The sequence below is a fragment of the Orcinus orca genome, chromosome 5 (assembly GCF_937001465.1).
Source record: "Orcinus orca chromosome 5, mOrcOrc1.1, whole genome shotgun sequence".
Taxonomy (NCBI): domain Eukaryota; kingdom Metazoa; phylum Chordata; class Mammalia; order Artiodactyla; family Delphinidae; genus Orcinus; species Orcinus orca.
This window is the reverse complement of record NC_064563.1, coordinates 79199296-79221259: the sequence shown is the minus strand read 5'-3', so window position 1 is coordinate 79221259 and position 21964 is coordinate 79199296. Positions and strand designations below refer to the sequence as shown.

The window sequence follows — 21964 nt, the reverse complement described above, 5'->3', positions numbered from 1 at the left end:
ACTTTCCTTAAGGAGGGTCAGGTTCAGGCCCTCCTCTGTTGCATATTTGCTTGTTAGAGGAGAATTTCTTCCTCAACAACTTTTTTAATCCCTTGACAGCTGGGCTAATTATTTGGCCTCACCACACCCCTCTCCCAATGACTCAGGAGTCCAGACATAAAAGCCAAGAAAGAGGTCCAATTTCAAGGGCCGGAAATGTCTGAATTGGTTTCTCAGACCAGCACAGTCACTCAGCACACCCTCACCCTCGTCTGCAGGCCTAGCCCATTTCATTGAGGTCATACACCAATGAGATTACAAGGTGCCACTGACCCAGGAGAAGTCGCTCTCAGAGCCAGCTATCAGCGGGGCAGAGGTCACCACCTCCGTTGCCCACACCCTGCGCTGTCGAGGTCCACCTACTGCCTCACTCAACGTGTTTTTCTAATCAACTCAATATAACAAAACCTAGTTGACACAAGGCATCGCAGTGAGTACTATGGAGGGCCAAAGAATTATGTAAGATCTGGTCCCTCCCACTGCTTACTGCCGTCACATGAGGGAGGCAGCTCTGATTAAACGCCTGCGTTATACAGCAGACTTCGAAACTTGCTCTGATGGAGGCATGGAGCCATTCATGTACTCGTTCAGTGAATATCTAGACACCCACTCAGGCCCTGGGCTAGTAACAGTGGCTACTGTTTATCAGCCTTTCCTAAATATCTGGCTCCGTGCTGAGTCCTTTCCTCCCAACAGCACCCTGACGTAGGTACTATTATCATTATTTTTGTTTTACAGGTGAGACAGCACAGAGAGGTTAGTAACTTCCCCAAGGTTATGTATTCACCACCTGTCTCCCAGAATGCCTGTGAGCATGGTCATTGGCTTCCCACGATGGCAGGGTGTGGGTTGGAGGGACTGATAGGATGGAAACAGTCTTGGAAAAAGGTGAAGGGCCAGAAAAGGGCTTGAGCAAAGGCCCAGAGGTATGAGAGTGCCTGGCACATTTTGAGAAGAGACTACGGTCTGGGTAGCCGGGGTTTAGGTATGTGGGAAGAGTGGTGGGAGATAAAGCCTGGCAGGTGAGTTGAAACCAGACTCTGAAGGCCTCAGGGGACTTGCTAGGAAGCCTGGACTTCATCCAGTGGCCAGTGAGGAGCAGTGAAAGGTTGTCAGGCAGAGTCAGGGTGATTCATCCTGGACTTCAGAAAGATCACTGGCCCCTGACTGAGAACAGTGGGGACAGGCAGGCCTGTTGGAGGGCTGTTGCCATCCATCTAATGAAAGGTGGTAAATACCTGATCCTGACGGACGGGACAGGGGGAGGAATGAGCGCCTGTGAAAGGCAAAGGAGGAGCAGTGGGGGAAGCAGAAATGACAGCGGCTGAGTGCAGCTGGGGATGTCAGGGAAGGAGCATCGGGCGTGAGAATTCCCACAAATCAACCTTCCACTCTCCCGTGGCCTCGGAACACACTGTAACCTGTTGTGGGTCCACAGACTCTGGGAGGGTGTTTCACTCAATAAAAGAAGCTTAGGGGATAGGGGTATGATCAAAGTCAAATCATTGAGGGAGGAGACCTCAGAACATTCATCTATAAAGACTTTGAATATTCAAAGTCAAGATCTTGGCTTCCAAGTTGCAAACATGACTTATAGAAGGGAAGTGACAACACCGCCACTTCACCATCCCACCCTGCAACCCCAGTCCCGTCCTGACAGACTTCTCTGTGGCTGACAGCCCCGGGAGACCAATGCATGCACAGCAGTAAACCCCCTTTCCGTTCCTTTCCCCTCTACTGTTTTGTGGGACAGGCGATAGATTTTTTTTTTCATTATTCTATTAAAGTCATATTTTTATCCTTTTTATTTTTGAGAACACAATAAATGTTCTTTAAGCAAAACACCGAGGAGAAATAGGAGAGGGGTTTGGACTAGACGTCCCTGTGAAACAGTGTGCTCCACATATGGACATTCATAGCTCTACGCAGCAATTAGTGCTCATACGTTCTTCCCAGGAACACATGGAACTTTTTATGAAACTTGACCACGTACTATGCATAAAGCAAACCCCATCAAAAATCAAGGAATCAGTATTGTACAGACCAAATTCTCCAACCACGTGCAATTAAGTTAGAAATCAGCAAGAAGATAATTTTTTGAAACCTCATACATTTGTAAATTTGAAAACAATGCTATTACAATTGGGTCAAAGAAAAAAATGGTTGAAGAAAACTACTTAGAGCTAAATGATAATGAAAATACTTGGGAGGTACAGAACTAGTTCAAAGAGAGAATTCTATTGCTGTTCAGGATTGTGTTGCATTTATGTATTTTTTTTTTTACTGCAATTTATTTTATGTCTTCTTAAGAGATGAGCAGAGGTAGGAATATTTTCTAAATTTTTAGAGAAGTGTATTCTAAAAAATTAGAAAATCGTGTCTGGTTTGGCCAGATTGGAACCATGAAGGGTTAAACCTCCAAACCAGAAATCATACCTCAATTTTTAGAAAGTGTTTTTCTGGTATCTGTTCATTTTATTGCCAGACCTCATCATCTAAAATCCCTCTCCTTCCTCCTCTGAACACAGATTCATATGAAACAAGCATAAGGAGAATAGAAGAGGCAGAAGACAGAAATGTTGTTTTAGTCAAGGTAGCTCTGAGTTGAGTTCAGGACATTTGGTTTGAGTTTCGTTTGACCATTTTTATTCCCTCAGCACTCTCGATATGTAGTTTTTGTTTTTGTTTTTTGTTTTTGTTTTTTTTGTGCGGTACGCGGGCCTCTCGCTGTTGTGCTTTCTCCCGTTGCGGAGCGCAGGCTCCGGACGCGCAGGCTCAGCGGCCATGGCTCACGGTCCCAGCCCCTCCGCGGCATGTGGGATCTTCCCGGACCGGGGCACGCACCCGCGTCCCCTGCATCGGCAGGCGGACTCTCAACCACTGCACCGCCAGGGAAGCCCTCGATATGTAGTTTTGAACTGTGTTTTGTGACAGGTGATGAGGGATTTAGAAAAAAACAGGTATTTTTCTTCTGGAGTCAGTTGACACCTGCTTTTCTAGGCAGATGGGATTTCACCCTCACTCTCAGGTCTTGAAGTCAGAATCTTGGACACTGACTGGCAAGAAAAATAGACTCCAGATTTCCTCAGAGCTCAGCGCGTTATTCATTGCTGGTTGATCTCGCCTGTGATTCTCTCCTGTTACCTCACTGCCCTGCCGCTTTGAAGAAAAATCAAGAAAACGGGTGGAATTCTCTCCGGAAGGAAGAAATTGGGTTGCTGATGGACCGCGCCGTGGTGGTTCTAGGAGGACGCACTACCGCCTGCCGCCCTCTGCTGTTCAAATGAAACCAGGCTTCCCAGCAGTTCTTTCCCACCGGCCAGTACCAGCCTCCTCCTCCTCCTGCGCTTGGGTCTCCCAGAGAGACAGCGTGCATTTTATGTAAATGTCTTCTTCCCTCCACGGCCACTTCCATTTTAGATTCCAGATCTCTCCTCCTGCCCAGCCACCCCTTTACGTGGCCCCCAGACTGTTTCTAAGGAAGGCAAATGTTAGCATTTAGGAAATAGCTGCATCTTATGATTAACCCTTCGGGTCCCAGACTGACGCCTCAGGTCCCTGCCCACACCACCGGTGATCATAAGACAAGGTGGTCAGGAGACCTAAATTCTAGTCTACTCATTGAGTGGCCGCAGTTAACGTGATTTAACGAATTTTACTTGATCTTTTGCTATGTGCAAGGTGCTATGTTAAGCAACATAACGAACAGTACGTAAAACAGTACATGAACAGGTTACTATCTTCGAACAGTTCACAAGTCTGGTGGGGCAACTAACATGCAGGGAAGATGTGTGGATAGATGGCAGCGCGTGATCAGAGCCATAGGGAGCAGCCTCTGGAAGAGCAGAGAGGACAGGAAGGTCACTGTTGGCTAAATCTCAGACCCTGACTGACCAATGAGATTCCAGAACAAGTCAAGTTCCAGACTAATGGAAATCGGAAAACACTCCAAGTTCACAGCAAGGCATTTTCTCAACTCTCCTCCCCCAACTTAGGACCCCACCATTTCACATTTTCATTGCTTTAACAAATTTCAACGGAGCACTCATGTGCTAGGTATTACGCTAGGCTCTGAGGCAATGACAATGAAATGAAATGTGGCCCTTGCCTGCATGGGCCTTGTAGTCCATAGGGAGCCGCAGGCAAATACAAGATACAGTGTGAGAAGGTTGGCATGACTCTTCTCCAGTCCATACTCTGATTTGCTTCAAAACAGAAAGAGAAAAAACAAGGGAGGAACCTCCTCTGGGCAGAATCCAGAGTCACAGTTAGGAAAACATGGGTATGGACTTTTTCCAGGCTCTTGGTCCTTGCTGGAGGAGTTTGCAGAGGAGAACTGGGTAGAGATGAGATGTACAGCAAGGATGGGGATTAAAGGTCAGCAGGCAGGCCTTTGACATCGATGACAAAGTCTCGCGATGCTTTTCCCCAGACCTTGCCTCTGCACTGAGCACTGAGGTGGGAAGAGCTCTGGGGGCCAGTTCCCCGTCACTGTCTCCGTAAGGCTGCACTTAATTCCCTGTCTCCTCTGGAAATGGGAATAGGTAACAGGTGCTCGGCACCTCTTCCCAGCACTCTGGAGGGGCAAGTGAAGGAGTTTGTGAGTAGTTTATGCCAGCCATGCAAGGTTAAGCAAATCAGTGATGGTATTACCATTGTCAGCAACACCTAGGCCAGCCAAGGGGCAGCGGCATGAAGACGGGTGCCTTCCACAAGCCGCCTCCAGAGAGAAGCTGCAGTTAAGCCGTATCAGCAGCCTTTCTCTCCAAAGTCCGCACTAAGTTCTACATGGAAGCTAGGAAGATTTTCTTTTTAAACGGTGCCTGTGTTTAACAATATACTTAACACGGTTGGGGTTGTGACAAGAAAGAGGAATAAGGTAAATTCTCTAAGCAGCCGTTTGGGATGTTTATAGAAGTACTGCCACAGTGCAGGTTTACGAAACCCCACTTAACTTTTTATAACGTAGGAAACTGCCATTTGTCTCTTCCATTTGTCATCTTTCTCCTCCCTGTGTCTCCTGGCATGGACTCGATGTCCTGCTCCCTTGTGGATTCCCATCAAGATGGGAAATACGGGCCGTCGAACAAAGCTGGCAGCATTCCCAAATCTTTTTTACCCTGGAGTCCTTATGATTGAGCGGGGGTAGGACGAGAGAGAGGGCAGTGCTCCGTGTTTGCTGGAGGCTGGCTACCGCCATCAGCCAGGCTCCCTCCTGGACACTGTGAGCCATTTAATTCCATCTTGCCCACTAGACCATTGGCCCAGGGAGGGCAGGCCACCACCACCTAACCAAGGGTCAGCTCAGTAAATCTTCATGAAATAGATAGAGCCCTTCAGTCAAACAACTTTCCAGGTGGGCATTATTGTCCCCAATTTACAGATAAAACCGAGGCCTCAGGTGCTTGGGAATGTTGTTCAAGGCCAGGGAGTGTGTCGGCTTAGGGTCTGGTACTATGTCCTCTGTCTGCTGGAGAGTTTACAGTCCCTCCTGCAACCCACACTCTTAAGACCCTCCTCTCTCAGAGGCCATTGATTTTATTGTTTTGGTCTTTTTTAATCGTTTTCCAAAACGTTTGCGTGCCATTGTGTTTGAAAATAGACTCTATTCAAATAGTATTATACCCAGGAGTAATTATGTTATAGATCCTTTGGCCCTACTTCCAGATTCTGTGTATGAATCAGTCCTAAATTCATTGGAGAACTGAAATGTGGACATAGGTCAAATACTCATTCAACCAACACGTATTAAATGTCCATTACGTGGCAGACCGGGGGCTAGAGGCCTGAGGTACAAAGATGAATAACAAATGGCTCCTGTCTTTGAAGAACTTACGGTCTAATAGCTCTAAGTGAACCATTTTTTCCTTAAAAAAAAAATATTACAAAAGTGAAACATACTGACTGCAGAATATTTGGAAAGCCCAGGTAAGAAGAAAAAGAAAAAAGAAATCACCAATGTGCAGATGTTTTATAAATCCTGAGGTCAGGGCCTATGGCTTAGCATCTCTGTAGCCACAAAATCTTACACCAGCCTCAAGAAGCAACGTTTTTTGAATGGATGGGTGGACGGCCACCCTTCATCTCATCACCCCAAGAAGACCACTATTAACGTTTAGGAAATATTCCTAGTTTCCTTTTCTTTGACTGTGAAATGACTGGTTCGATGTCATTCTCCCACCTCACCTAAGTCAGGTGGACCAGTTTATGGCCTCCTTAGCACCCCCTACAAGTGATGCTGGACTGCCCATCATGTGTACTGGTAGTTTAGTTAATTTTCCAACTAGAGCAACTCTTCACACTTCTCTGCCTACCATGGCCCAGGGCCTCTTCACATAGAGGCGGTTTCTAAGTTGTGGGAGAAGCAGTCGCTTTTACCAAATGCCCCATGCATCCTCCACACCCACGCCCAGAAAAGACTCAGGGGCAGGAAGTTGGTTTATCTGAGATCAGTTCCCTTGGATGGAGGGGAACTTTCAGCAGCTTTCCTCAACAGGCTGCATGTTGATTCACCTGAGGCAGCTTTTAAAACTGCTGGTCCCAACCCCACTTCACACCCATTAAAACAGAATTTCTAAGCATGAGGCCCAGGCACTGGGGGTTTTGTGTGTTTTTAAAGCCACCTGGGTCAAGGGTTGAAAACCGTTGATTTAAAAGCAGGCCGGGCAGTAGTGTGAGTGGCCTTTGGAGGCTAGTATAGGGCACCGTGATGGTCAGAGTCTTGAGACACTCAGCCCCGGGACTTGGCGTTGCAAGAGTTTTCTGCAGCGTGCTTCGTGAAAAACCTGGGTGGTAGATGCAGGCAATCGGTGTGCAGAGGGGAACTCAGAGGAGGAAATACCTTTTTCCAAAGGGCTCGTGTGGGTGCCTGTGTCAGGTAAAACCACACAGAAGCCAAGCTCACCTATGACTTGGGTAAATTGGGGAGATAAGTGTGACTGCCCCAACAGACGATTTGCAAGACAGGAGCCTCCTAGCTTCATTATGAAGGAAAGAAGAATTTTGCAAGATGAACTGTTAGAGATAAGCCCCTGCAACGATAGGCCTCTTAGCAGAAGGGAGATGATTAGACTTAGATAATTTATTTAAATAGTCACTGAATACTTGTTATTTGTCAAGCATTGTGTGACATACAATATTTCATTTCATCTTCATGATAACGCTTTGTACTAGGTATTATTTATCACCATGTTACGGTGAAGGAAAGTGATGACAGTAAGTTTTTAAAAACGAAGATAAAATCACATTAAGCAAAAGAGGTAAGCGCCAGCCTCTCCTACTGGGAAGCCCAGATTTTGTTCCCCCCACCCAGCTTTATGACCCAGGCTGTAGGATTACAGGTAATACAAAAGATAGGAGGAAAACCAAGGCGACATCTTCGCAAGAAGGGGTAATGGCCAGTCGACTGGAAGGTCTTCCCTTCTGTGAGATCCATGGTGTCACAAAGCAGACACCGTAGTGTGCAGAGGGCTCCAGCACGGCCTCTGCCAACCAGCCACGTGACCAGATAGGTCCCTAGGGCAGCCCAAGTCTCTGTTTCCTCAACCGTGCAGCCAAAAGGGCTGTGCAGTGCCTTGCAAGTTGCCCTGTGGAGGCCTGGGCTACAGGAGCAGTTCAGTGGGGCAGGATGGACAGCTGGGACTTCCCTCTTCCCCCTTCAACCAGACAAGCTCTGCATTTAGGTGCTGGAAGGAAACCACTGGGCTGGTTAATGTCCATGACTCTTCCAGTTTAATAGATGTCAGTCGCTCTGTTTTTGAAAATTCCCGATGCTGGGAAGCATCAGTGCCATCACGATGCTTGAGTGCATATTGAGGTGGGGGAGAATGGGTTTTTCTGCACAGGGCAGGGAGGAAAAGCAGGTGAGGTGACGGAGGATAACAAGGCCAGCTGTGGCCAGCCCAGCTCTGTAGTCACAGTAAACCTGCCTGGGGCCCGGGCTGCCCAGAGGGAATGTGAACAGTCAGAGCAGATGGGAAAGTAAACCAGGCGCCCTTGTTGTTACTGCAGTAGTGAAGCAGTCACAAGCCACAGGAGCTGGGCTCCACGCTTCTCGCCCCAAACTGTACTTTCCTTTTACTCACTAGGATAGAAGTCTCCCGTTCTTTTTTAGTAGTTTAGGATTTAAGCAATTTTCTGTTTCTTTGTGTTTTTCAGATCTTAAATCCAAATTTCATCCAAGAAGGTGAGTTAAAAAGTGACAGAATTGAATACGTGGCGATTGGCTAAATAAATTACGGCAAATCCAGCACTGAGGTAGCACCTTTAAACAATGGTGATATAGTTCTCTACTTACGGACAAGGAAAACGTTTAGGATACACTGTTAGGGTGAAAAAGACCACACCTTGTAATGTGTATAATGAGATCCACTTTTTGTAAGAAAATATGTGTTTATATAAAGTCTAAAATGATATATACCAGACTGTTCACAGTAACCCCTGTGTGATGTCACCATGGAGCTTTTTCTTCTCTTTTTTAATCTATATTTCCTAATTTAATCTAAAATAAACATTTATTACTTTTTTTTATTACTTTAAAAATACTTTTTCACGGGACACAGGTGGCTCTACAGAGTTAAGCTGAAGGTTATTTGAATGGTTACACAACATGGGTGGGGAATGAGAGGGTTGTGTTATAAAATAGCTGTTTTATTCTGTCCGTTCTGAACGATGCTAATTTATATCGATGTTGATTTGACCACAGTGGCACCAGAATTCCTCGTGCCCTTAGTGGATGTGACCTGCTTGCTTGGGGACACAGTGACACTGCAGTGCAAAGTCTGTGGGCGGCCAAAGCCCACCATCACCTGGAAGGGTCCAGACCAGAACATCCTTGACACTGACAACAGCTCAGCTACGTACACGGTCTCCTCCTGGTAAGCTAACGTCCCCACGTCAGCAACCCCAGCACCTGGGTGCAGTACCCAGAGGCTAAGTCCGGCATGTAGCTCCTGTTCTGGTTACTTGGTCTCAAGAGAAGAGCTGCCCTGGAGCCTATTCTAGCCCAGAAACTTTGTGCCCCTCGGAATCCTGTGAAACAGTGGTATACTCAATTCCTTCATTAACTAAAGAACAATTTTCTTAGAAGAAACAAAAATGACTTACTCCAAAGTGTGCAATAGAAAACAGAAAATCCAGCCACAAGCATGCTTCTCACAAAGACTATTTAACAAATTTGGCTGGCTGCCTCCCAATTATTCTGTTAATATTTACTGCGCCTAATTAAGAACTTTCTTGCACAGTACTGCTTACAGAGGAAAGCCATAGCAAGCCCTAGATGCTTAAGAAACATTTATGGAAGAAACAGCTAGGATCAAGACACTGCATCCTTTAACTTAATGTTTTTGCATGTGAAATGGGGTTCCCAGCAGAGACTCCCTGGCCAGGTCCTGACATATCAGTGGACCCAGGGAGCTTAGCTTGAGAGTCAGTGCATGGTGAAGCTCATGAAGATCACCAGGTTTTGTGGCGACCAGTGGGGAGGGAGTCGGGCTGCCTGTGACCTCTGCATTTAACCCTTTCAGAGCAGTTCTTCCGCTTGATGTCCTGGACCCCAGGCTGGGACTACTGGGAAAGTTATTTAGTAGAGGAATTTGCCTTTGCTTAAGTCACTTAATTATCTTGAGGGTCCCACATGTAGAATGTGAAATACTTGAACATTTCATTCTCTTTCCATTTTCTTGTACCACTTGTTATTGATTGTGGACTGAAAATGTTTTGGGACCAAGTTGCTAAGTGGCAATGACACTAGTAGTATTGGGGACCAGTATTTGCATAGGACTTTATATATTTCAAACCACGTTCTGATTCTTATCCCATTTTACTCCTCTACTAAGCCTCATTTACAACCAACTTGAGAGATGGGCATGGCAAGAATTTTCTTCCTCTGTATGGCATTGGGGAGATGGAGAGGCAAGGTTCTCACCCAAGTGTATAAGAAAGTAACAGAACAGGGACTAGACCTTGGTCCTAAGGACTCAGCTCAGCACCCCTTATACTTTTATAGTCACTTGTCTCATTACTGGAGTCTGAAGGGCATCCTTTTCGTGTCCCTAGTGATTCCGGGGAAATCACCCTCAAAATCTGCAATCTGATGCCCCAAGACAGCGGTATTTATACCTGCGTAGCAGCAAACGACCACGGCACCACGTCAACGTCTGCTACCGTTAAAGTGCAAGGTACAGTCTCTTGGATAGTCAAACCTTTTTTGTGCTTTCTTTTTAATATTCATTTTCTAATTCTGGCAAAATACACATAACATAAAATTTACCATCTTAACCAATTTCAGGGGTACAGTTCAGTAGTGTCAAGTACATTCACACTGTTGTGTAATCCATCTCTGGAACTCTTTTCATCTTGCAAAGCTGAAACTCTGCACCCGTTAAACAACGACTCCCCATTCCTCCCCACCCCCGGCTCCTGGCAGCCGCCATTCTACTTTCTGTCTCTATGAATTTGTGTTAGTCAGACATTTTAACTGGACGTTACAAGGGATCCCTGAGACCTGGGAAAGAAGAGGTACATTGTGAAAGTTCCAAAGCAAAGTTCCAGCAAATGGGAACAGAATGAATCTTTGATAAGAGCTGGCCGGGCCCTACCGTACACCTCCTAAAGCCTAGTTCTCCGACCAAGCTTTCTCTCCAGGGTGCAGCATTTAGTCCGAGGAAGAACTTCTGACAGCAAGGTACATCTCCCAGCTCTCTCTCGGGCCTAGGGAAAGGTGTGCCACTCGGTGGAGAAGGTCATAGGAAACATTTGAGACACAGGTTAGGTGTGTCAGCCTTGGTGTAAAATGCCAAGTTCTGCAGAAATAGCATTTGACCCTAATTTCTGTCTCTGTAGGTGTTCCAGCGGCCCCTAACCGCCCCATTGCCCAGGAGAGAAGCTGCACCTCTGTGATTCTCCGCTGGCTGCCCCCATCCAGCACGGGAAACTGCACTATTTCTGGTTACACTGTGGAGTACAGAGAGGAAGGTGCGCCGTCTCCCCCTGCTCTTCTTTTTCTATCTTCTCTTTCTCTTAAGGAGGGCCTTCAGAGTCATAAAACTATTTGCCTCTAAGCCTTTCATCAGCTATTCCTTCCAACTATTGTCTTCCAACTCAGCACAAAGGCCTCAGTGCCGGGCTACAGCCACCTTTGATCTCGGGCTACAGCCACCTTTGATCTCAAACACCGAGCAGGGTTTTTTGCCAGAATAATGACTCACAGCAGGTTGCAAAGCACCTTCACATGCACTTCTCTGCTTAACCAGCCCGATCACTCAGACGGGGACCATCGGGCCTATTTTACAGATAATGAGGCTAAAGCTTAAAGAAAGTTAAGAAACACAAGGCTGGGGCAGAGCTGGCGCGAGAACCCAGGTCTCTAGTTTGCTAATCTGTGACCTTTCTCCCAGAGAAGTAACTAGGGTGGCAAAAGCAGAGGTCTACCCCACCTCCGCCCGCCAACTTTACCCCCAGACAAACTTTAGAGACCCCTATAAATATATATATATGATGACTTTTCAAATTGTTCAGTTTTCAAATTTGTTACATTTACGTGCTAAGCATGCATACATTTCCTTAGCAGTTAGAAACAACTATTATCCAGAAGAATTAGTTGAAATGAGAAGCTGCCAGGTAGCTCTAATTGTTAAAACAAAACACCTCTCTGAACCGTGTGACGAGTCACACACCTGCATTGAAAGCAACCGCTGGCACCTGGAACCAGAATCCTCCGTTTTACTCTGTTACTCTTCTTATTTTAACCCTTCTTTCTTCTCTTAAACAGGCCCTCTGCAGTTATAAAGCTGTTTATGTTTGCCTCTTTCTTTAGCTGTTCACTGTGTCTCTCAACGCAGCACAAAGGTGTCGATCGATGCTGAGCTGAGAGACGTCTCTCTCCAAGCTGTATTTCCCTTAGCATTATTCAGGTCATAGTTTATAAGATGAACTAAGTTCTCTTGGGAAAGTTATTTAATCATTCTGAGCCTTGGTTTCTTTATCTGTAAAGTGAGATTAATCCTCCCAACCTCATAGGATTTCTGAGGATTTAAGTGAGAAGGTTAAAAGAGAGAATTATGGGAAGACTCCTTCCGCAGTATTTTACATGTACCTAATGCTCCATACATGTTCCTTTCTGTTTCAATTTCCAAATGCATATTTTCTCTCACTTTGTTATTAATTCACAATATACTTTTCTGGCCTTGTTAAAAATGTGCCGTGTGTGCTTCTGTAAATTCTGCATGCTCTATGTCTTTTCACTCTCCCATGTGCCCATTTGAAAATGAACAGACTCTACAGGCCAGCTGCTTGTACCGCTCTCATGACGTGTTCAGTCTTTTAGGAAATTGAACCCAAACCTGCCACAGTTAGCCCACAGGCTCTCAAGGCCCGAGGCAGTGACCATAACTGTCCCTTGAATGGAATGTGTCACTTTTCCTTTCTTTGTTTGCTAAAGGTCTTTGAAACAATGTGCCTCTGGCCTTTCCTCTTTCCTTCTCGGAAACTGTGCCCTAGGTTCCCAGGCCTGGCAGCAGTCGGTAGCGTCGACCTTGGACACTTACCTTGTCATTGAGGACCTCAGTCCTGGGAGTCCTTATCAGTTCAGAGTCAGTGCCAGTAACCCCTGGGGGATCAGCCTTCCCAGCGAGCCCTCAGAGTTCGTGCGACTTCCAGAATACGGTGAGTCCCAGCCATGCCCAGTACCCCAGGCGATAGAGACAAGACACCTGGCCGACTGTCACATACTCACTGGCACTGGCTGCCCACTGGCAGTGTCAATAGGCCACTGAGCTAGAGGTGACCTGGATTTGCTTGTCGGCTTCTGCCAAGTAGCGTTTCAGAGGCCTCACGAAGGATGTTTCCGTAAAGTACAGGGCTCAAGTTAGAGCTGCCACCCATGTCTACCCTGGGCCTGCCAGGTTCCTGGGCACCTGTGTGCGTCTCCAGGGACCAAGAGGGGCAGGCAGGGGCCGTGAGTCACACGGATGCTACCAACCCTCTTCTGAGACGGGAACACTGAGCCACCTTTTCCCTGGGAACCCCTGCCGGCCTACGTGTACCTCAGCCCCACTCACCAACTTAAAACAGGGCGAGGAAAGCAACCTGCCTGAAGGATTTGAGTTAAAATGAGTATTCAATAGTTTCTCCACCCCCAACCCTCCCAGAATGTCTTGTTTCAACATGGATATGTTTTTACGTAGATGTGTTGAACAACTAAGATACGCATTTAACTAGCTGCACATGAGTATTTTACAAACGTGGTTCTTATTTTGCCCCCCCTATTCATTAGCTCATCAAGCTACCTTGGTCCCTGGGACATTTTGTAAGAGGAAACTTGTTAACCTAAAGAAATCTCCAAATAGCAAGGTTTGGGGCAGGGCAGGGCAGTGGACTGTGTACATTGGGGCAGGGAGAGGAGGTCACTGTAGTTAAAAGACAGTGAACCTGTGTCTTGGGGTTAAGGGCATCCTGGAGTCTCAAGAGGAGCTGTGGACCCTCTAGGGCCCCGGGCTGCAGCCCCGCCCCCGTGGTTAGCTCCGGAAATGCGCCCCAGGCCTCTCCCCACTGCCAGCCGGGTTCAGCTCTGCTCCCAGGGGCCTGTGACTCACTGGGAAACCTTGGCCCCAGTTCTCTATTTCCTGAGAACTCAATATGGGTAAGCCATGTCCAGGCTCAGCCCGGCTGTGCTCTGGGCAGCCTGAGGTGACTGGGGTCAAAAGAGACGTGCTGCAGGCTTGAGTACTCTTCTCCCAGGCCACTGCCTAAATCCCGCCCAGGGATGACCGCTGCTTTTTGTGAGCCTTGCTCCCCAGCAGTCAACACAGATAGATATTGGTGTGCGTGCTTGTGTGTGTGTGTGTGTGTGTGTGTGTGTGTGTGTAAATCATTGCCAGGGAATTAATGCATCATACAAGGTAATACCACCGAAGATTTGGGGTTAGGCTAAATCACTCAATACACCAGATAAGCTCATTCATGCTGAGAACAAAGGAGTGAGAAAGCAGTTTTTAGAATGTTTGGAGCACTTTCGTTTCCTTTTCCCCTTGGCCGTATAACTCTTCCCCTTTCCTCTCTGCTGCAACCTCCCTGCAGCCCTGATCCTCACTGGCTTTTCTAGGCCTTTCAAAGTGTTTTTCTTTCTCCCTTTTAATTTTTTCTAGCAGATTTCTATTTGACAACATCCGGAAGTTACATTTCTGATTGTTCGGAGTTTTCCCTTCGTTTATGGAGATGGTACAGGGAGTCTGACTCTGTCATGTCAGTTTCCCCTTGGATAATATTTTTTTAAGATAACATTTCAGAGAATTGTGGCATTTTCCCACTGAGTTAGATTCCATATTTAGTCATGAGAATTGCTTTGGGGGTGATGCTGGAGCTTTTCTGTTAACCTTTTCGTTATTCTTATATGGCTTTCTCAATATTATAAATGGATTCTTTCTCTTCCAAAGATGCTGCGGCTGATGGTACCACCATTTCTTGGAAGGAAAATTTTGATTCAGCTTATACGGAGCTGAATGAAATTGGAAGGTAATAACCCAGTTTTCTGTTCCTTTATTCATGAACACTTAAAAACATCACATGATAATAACGACTTCTTGTTTTGTGTTTCTTTCACTAAGGGCATTTTCTCTATACTAAGAAAAAACTACAGTATTTATGTGTATTTTCTATGGTTCTTTTTCTAACTGCTTACATTAAAGGTCTCAGCCTTTCTACTTTTCTAATATAAGAATTTAAGGCTCAGTCATTTCTTCAAAGTACAATTTTAGCTAAATCCTGAGTTCTGATATGTGACATTTTCATTATTCAGTTCTAGGTATTTTTCCTTCAACTATGATTCTTTTCTTTGACCCAACTGTAGAACTGTTTTAAAATTTCCAAATGTATGAGATTTTTAAAAATTGTCTTCTTACTACTGATTTCTAATTTAATTGCTTTGTGGTTGGAGAATTTGGTCCACATGATACTGATTCCTTGATTTTTGTTGGGACTTGCTTTGTGAGTGCTATATGGTCAATTTTCATAAGAAGTTCCATGTGTTCTTCAGAAGAATACATAAGCACTAATTGTTGGTTACAGGTCTCTCTCTCTCTCTTTTGGTTAGAAAAATGTGTCCTCGAAAATGAAAAAGGATAGAAATGTGACTTTTAACAGAATAGTGAAAAATAATGTATCACCTGTCTCACAAAATCGTTGATGGGAAGGTTTTACATGCCTGTGATGTATTGGTCTCCAGGAGGTCTAGGTGAGAGAATGTGGGTAGATCTTACAAGTCACCCACCCTCCTGTGATGTGTAAATAAAAGAGCACTCACTAGCAACGGGCCATTAGCATCCTCTCCATCTCTGATTGACAGCTCTCAATGAACGGTAAAATTTCCTACGTGGTTGTGACAGAGGTTGTGGAGAGAGCAAAAATGTTCGCTATTCCCATTTCTTAGGCAGGAGTAACAATGTAATTCACTGCCTTTTGTTACAGCTCCTTTCATCAAAAACCAGCTTTAGCTCTACTTTTCTATCTTCTTTGTGTAGCCAAACAGAAAAGATAAAGCCAGTGGAAATTGACATGGTGATGATGATGATGATGATGAAGCTTTTTGAGTAGTATAGTATTCTGGGTACCATGCAGATAGTATACAAAGGTTATTTAAGCTAATCCTTACAACACCATGAGGTAGTGTTTGAGTAGATTTCCGGTAAAGGAAACTCAGGTTCAGGAGGTCAAGTAACTTTCTCAAAATCCCACAACTAGTACGTGTAGAACCAGGATTCAAACCCTGGGCCACCTGCCTTTAAGCCTGTGCTTGTTTTACTAATATATGTTGTTTCTCATCATAGCAATTTTTGTCAAAAATAAGTTCTAGTAGTTGAAATCTAGTTTTCTCCATGATATTAAAGTTTGTGAAGCTACATATGACCCCAATAATAAGCAAATCAAATCCCCATCTGGTTCTAAATGAAATTGGTTCCACCACCTGGATGTACCGGTTAATTCCTCCCCAAGGCCTGTATTTGCTGTTGATAGCCATAGGCTAAGGCATGTTTTACATAGAAGAGATGGACGTTTTGATATTTCTTAAGGGGAAATCAATTTTCTGATCTGTTCCAAGCAATTGATTTTTTTTTTAATTTCATCTCCAATAACCTGAAGCTTTCCCTCTCTCCCAAGTAGTATCGTCTTCATCTTTTTAGAAGATCCTTTAAAATGCTATATATTAACAGAATGGAAATAAAACATGTAGATACTTACATGAGATACATAAAAGATATCTGTGCCAGGGCCATGTAAGTGAGTCAGCTTTCTCCATCACACCTAAACCTAAAATTCTAGATCTATATGACTATCTTGTTAAAAATAGCTCTCCAGTAATTATTACAAAAAACAAAAAAAAAAATAGCTTCACTCCTATAGCCCATCCATAGAAGCAAAGAGCACCTGAGCATGGCATACTTAACCAGAAATAAACTATGTAGGCACCATTGCAGCTTAAAGAAGCCAAAGACTTATCCCTTGGGAATGCTACTTGGTTACCTGTACAGGATCCAAAAAGGTAGCGGTACCAGGCCTCCAGGTAAGGATGGCAGGTTGAACACAGGCATCCATTTTCATTCCCTCCTGAGACTTCACTGAATCTACAGTAAAGGATTTTTTTTAAGCAGGCACATAAAGATGAGGACATTGGAAGAAGAGGTAGCAAGTATTAGAAGCAGAAAAGGAGGTGAAAGTGGCAAATGACTGAGAGACCTGAGAAACTCAGTCCAAGTCAGTTATGGGGTCAAGTGAGAGCCAGTGCAAGTTTTGCAGCAGAATTCCCGGAAGGCTCAGGTGTTGGAAGCCTCCAGTACCTCTGGAAATATGTGTAATGAAGATGCTAAAATTGGAAGGGTTGTCTGAACCTTGTGTGAGAAGAAATTGTGGCTCCAGACCTCCTCCCCAGCTTCAGGTAGCTGTGTGATTGTCCTTCCCAATCAAGGAAAAGACTGAAGATTTGTCCCCTGGAAAGGGTGAAACAGAGTGCCTCTGTTCTCAGGGACACCAGCCCCACTGAGGGCAATGGAACCATACTCCAAACAGGGCCACTGTGAGAATAGATAAATGCTAGATTCTGAGGACCCCTGCTGTCCTACCCACCAGACCTCCAGAGGTGGACAGCCAGGGCCTCACCTTCCAGACAGAAAGTAGGAGGGTCTTTCTCTGGAGAATCTGACCAGCTCAAGAGGAAAGACTTAAAGATACTGACTCTGGAGTTTCCCCTGACAAAACAGTCCATTCAGATCACCCTACAGTGAAGGTCGAGTTGACAGGCTCCACCCACACACACAGAGCTTCCAAACAGCTTTTTAGTCCCCAGCTTTTAAAATGAGCCAACTTCTGATGCTGGCCAAGATGGAGTAAGCCCATTGTAGCCTTTCTCTCCCACTGGCTGCAACTAGAATCCACGGATGAAATACAGATAGCAGCTACCTGAGCATTCTGAAAAGTAAGTAACAGATTGGGGAGTAAAGTTAACACCTGAAAAAAGACAAGGACAGTGGCACTGAGTTTTCTGGGTTATTATGTTCTGAGGGGTTTTTTGTTTTTCTCCTGATCTCTTAGCTTTAAGCCAAGGGTGGGCTAAATCAGTGAACTGTGCAGCAGGCACAGAGAGCAAAATCTCCAAGAGAAATCCATCTTTATGGCCAAAAGACAGGAAGAGAGCAGGGAGATTCCTATTTTTTCCCCTTTCTTCTTTCTCTTTTTTTTTTTTTTTTTTTTTTGCGGTACGCGGGCCTCTCACTGCTGTGGCCTCTCCCGTTGCGGAAAACAGGCTCCGGACGCGCAGGCTCAGCGGCCATGGCTCACGGGCCCAGCCGCTCCGCGGCATGTGGGATCTTCCCGGACCGGGGCACAAACCCGTGTCCCCTGCATCGACAGGCGGACTCTCAACCACTGCGCCACCGGGGAAGCCCCTCTCTTACTCTTTTACCCACAAGGGCATTCATGTGGAAGTGTATGAGGATGCCAGAGGCTAAAACTCTTGACAGAATCCCATGTTTCTGGCCAGCGGAACTACAGAAAGTGTCTATTTGAGCTAAAGAATGTAGGAGAAATCTCAGTGAGGAGAGAGCTAAATATTTTTATAAGAATCATATGCAAAGGATTAGGAATAATAATGCTTTGAACATTAACAGTTAACATCATCAATCACACTAGAAGTTAGAAGGCAATAGAATAATTCCTTCAAATTTTTTTTCAACCTAGAATTATACCCAGAGAAACTAACAATCAAATATAAGCATGTTTTAGATATGCAAACCTCAAACAACTTATTTCCCATGCACTCTTTTTCAGAAAAGATTGAAGAATGCATTTTACCACAAAAAGGAAAAATAGTCATAGTTTACTAGAGGTTTAACTGTGACCAACACTGACATAGTTGCAATAATGGAAACACTGAATATTGATTACAATATAATTCTCTTGGGGGGACAGGGGATGGGAAAAGTGGTTATGTGATGGGGACAAAGGAAGGAAAGAGACCAAAATCTCATCTTCTATAGTGGGATGTCAACAGATAATAACTAAAACTGAAAAGTCAAGAAATAGCCATACAAAATATACTATATTTAGAGTCATAGAAGTAAATACCTAAATAATCAGCAAAATACACTGAAGTGATATATTAAACTACCTCTAGAGGAAGAAAAATGGGGACGGTTGGAGGATGAGGCACTATTGTTTTTAATAAGAAACTTTGTTAAAGCTAATTGACTTTTCAAACCATGGAGATGCATAACTTTGATACACACAAAATATATTTTAAAAATTAAGGTAGCAGTACCTTGACATAACCACTAATTCAGGAGATCTCTCCTCAGCAATCAATTGTTTTCCTGTATCCAAAGTCCTCTGGAAGGAGGTGACCTGTAATAAACAAACAAGAGAGGGCGCTGTTAAAACACAGAATGGTAGTTTATTAATGGATGATGTAAAACAGAGCTGCCAGTTTGACCAAATACTTGTTCACTAGGCCAAGAATGATGTCTGACATGTAATAGGCATTTGATTAATATTTGTCTAATACTTGATTTATTAATTAGGGCTTTCTCTTCTTTGGGGAAAATCTATAGTAAAAAAAAAATTATTATTATCAGGAAGTTGCTTGGTGAACACAGAGCCAGGTCAAGGAGTCTGTTGGACAATCTTAGTAGTGGCCATGGTGTCTGATGCATTCGTTTCTGCTAGAGGAGTGGACTGCCCTTTGGACTGCTCATTCCTCTGCTCTTGGGTTAGGACACCTCATGAACAGGCTTTGGATGATGCTGCCTTATCACCTCTTTGACCCTCCCTCTCTCTGCTTCCATTGCTGACCAGTTTCTCCATCTATCTCACTCTCTTACTACCTTCCATAGGCCTGCAGGTGAGTCTGGGAACCATTCTGTCTATTTCAGCTACAGTTAATTTTGTTAGATATAAAAATGGCATGGTGGTTATATATTTTCAAATGTCCTTGTCAACTAGAGATGCAAACCAAGTATTTATGCAAGAAATAACATGATGCACTTAAAACACTCCAGATGGGGCTTCCCTGGTGGCGCAGTGGTTGAGAGTCCGCCTGCCGATGCAGGGGACACGGGTTCGTGCCCCGGTCCGGGAGGATCCCACATGCCGCGGAGCGGCTGGGCCCGTGAGCCGTGGCCGCTGGGTCTGCGCGTCCGGAGCCTGTGCTCCACAACGGGAGAGGCCACAGCAGTGAGAGGCCCGCATACCGCAAAAAAAAAAAAAAAAAAAAAAAAAAAAAAAAAAAAAAAAACTCCAGAAAAAAAAGGGCAGGAGGTGGGAAAAGAATAGATGAAAGGTTGGCAAAGCGTTGATAATTGTTGAAGCTGGCTGCTGGGTACACAGAAGATCTGTTCTACTGTTCTCTCTACTTTTGTGTATATTGGAAATTTTCTGTAACAGAAGGATCATAAATATAAAATAAAATGAAAAAATTGCCTCTTTAGAAAATGTTTTGAAATTACTGTAAAGCAGAATTCCTCCTTCTTTAACATTGTCACTGTTATATATTATAGAAATATATTCTGTTCAGAAAAGAAAACTGAACCTGTGGTTGATGTTCAAAATGACAGAAAAATATAATGACTAAAAATATTGTTTAGTTTTTTGCATCTCAAAGAACCCTAAAATGCTAAGAAAGGAAAGATGGCTTTTCTGAATGATAACATTATCATTAAAAGTACAGAAAAGTCGATTCCTAATAAAATGTTACTGTCTAATCACTTTGGATAAAACTTCTCATATCCTTCAATAAAATGATACCTAGTTGATTGAGGAATCTTGGCAAAACACTTTCTTCCTTTTGTTTTCCAGAGGCCGGTTCTCCATAGTAAAGAAGTGCATTCACAAAGCTACTCGCAAAGATGTCGCTGTGAAATTTGTTAGCAAAAAAATGAAGAAAAAAGAGCAGGCTGCCCACGAGGCTGCCCTACTTCAGCACCTGCAGCATCCCCAATACATCACTCTCCATGACACCTATGAGTCCCCCACTTCCTACATCCTGATTTTGGAACTGTAAGTATAGGCGTCATCTCTCGAAGGTGGTCCCGAGCTATTTGGGTTATTTCTTGCCCACAATTAATGGAAATGGCAGTTACATTTCATACAATGTCTTCTAGTTTACAGAGTGTTTTATGTAACATGCACTCTCCCCTCCACTGTATAAAAATGTTATTCCCATTTTATAGATCAGAAAGTCAAGGATAAGGAAGATCATTAAAAGTAGCTCCTTAGGGCTTCCCTGGTGGCGCAGTGGTTGAGAGTCCACCTGCCGATGCAGGGGACACGGGTTCGTGCCCCGGTCCGGGAAGATCCCACATGCCGTGGAGCGGCTGGGCCTGTGAGCCATGGCCGCTGAGCCTGCGCGTCCGGAGCCTGTGCTCCACAATGGGAGAGGCCACAATAGTGAGAGGCCCACGTACGGCAAAAAAAAAAAAAGTAGCTCCTTAAAGCTATGAAATGGAGAAGCTGGGACTTGAACCCACATCTCTCTCACTCCAGTTTTCATCTTCTTTCTCTTATGGACTCTTGGGCTGGGCAGGAGTTTAGGAAAAGCTTATGGACAATGGGCTTATTGACAGGGGTGGAGTTGAATTAAAGAGAGGGGTTTGTGCATCTATCCACTGCCATAGCATCCCCAGTCTACCACCCAAGAAATTCCTTTAAGGGCAGAATCTTACCCTCAAAACCTTCCACTCATTCCAGATTTTCTAGGGACTCAGGCAGCCATATACTTGGGGCTACGTACTGGGCCCCGGAATAGACCAATAAGGTCACATCCTTCCCACTTCTTCCCCAGGCTAAGAACAGAGCTCGTGCTCTGTGATTTAGGGAGATCTTACAGAGGCTAAAGAGAACAATCTTTTCAGAAGTATGGAGCCCTCGTAGAAATGTTGTCTGACTGGTGCTGATGAGGCCCTGCGCCTGGAGAGGAGATAGACATTTACACCGAAGACCAGTGCTGTGTCTGGCTCCACATGAACCTACGTTCCGTAGAGAAGCACCTCCGTTTACACCTTTCAACTGTCATTTTAGTCTTGCTCTTGTGTGCTTGTTAGTCTAGGTGTGTGGTGGGGGAGCAAGGGGTTCGAAGCAGTAACTTTCTGTAAATTTATTTATGATGAAAAAAAGAAAGCCAAAATGCAAACATCTTAGGCTACATTTTTTAACTGGTTGAAAAGAAACAAGAGGAGACAAAACCATCACTGTTAGTAATTGTAATCCTTTTGTGATACTTAACTTTCTATAGCTGTGTAGTAGCTGGTAAGTTGTCACTTTGTTTTTCTTTTTTTTCAATTGATAAAAATAAGTTTAATTTATATGCACATTAACCACTTATTCTGACCTCATGCTTTACTATTTAGTCCAGTTCTTTTTTTTTTTAATTTTTATTGGAGTATAG

The 21964-nt window shown here is 44.6% G+C and overlaps 1 protein-coding gene across 9 annotated transcripts in view; it reads left to right on the top strand.

Annotated features, from left to right (window-relative positions):
* KALRN (kalirin RhoGEF kinase) overlaps positions 1-21964 on the top strand; it is a 653035-nt gene that overhangs the window by 620718 nt on the left and 10353 nt on the right. For all 9 annotated transcript variants that reach the window (XM_049710431.1, XM_049710430.1, XM_049710429.1 and 6 more), the window contains 7 exons: positions 8197-8224; positions 8744-8915; positions 10096-10217; positions 10882-11013; positions 12538-12702; positions 14472-14550; positions 20377-20577. In XM_049710431.1, coding sequence (XP_049566388.1) covers positions 8197-8224; positions 8744-8915; positions 10096-10217; positions 10882-11013; positions 12538-12702; positions 14472-14550; positions 20377-20577 — 899 coding nt within the window. The remainder of the gene's footprint in view (positions 1-8196; positions 8225-8743; positions 8916-10095; positions 10218-10881; positions 11014-12537; positions 12703-14471; positions 14551-20376; positions 20578-21964) is intronic.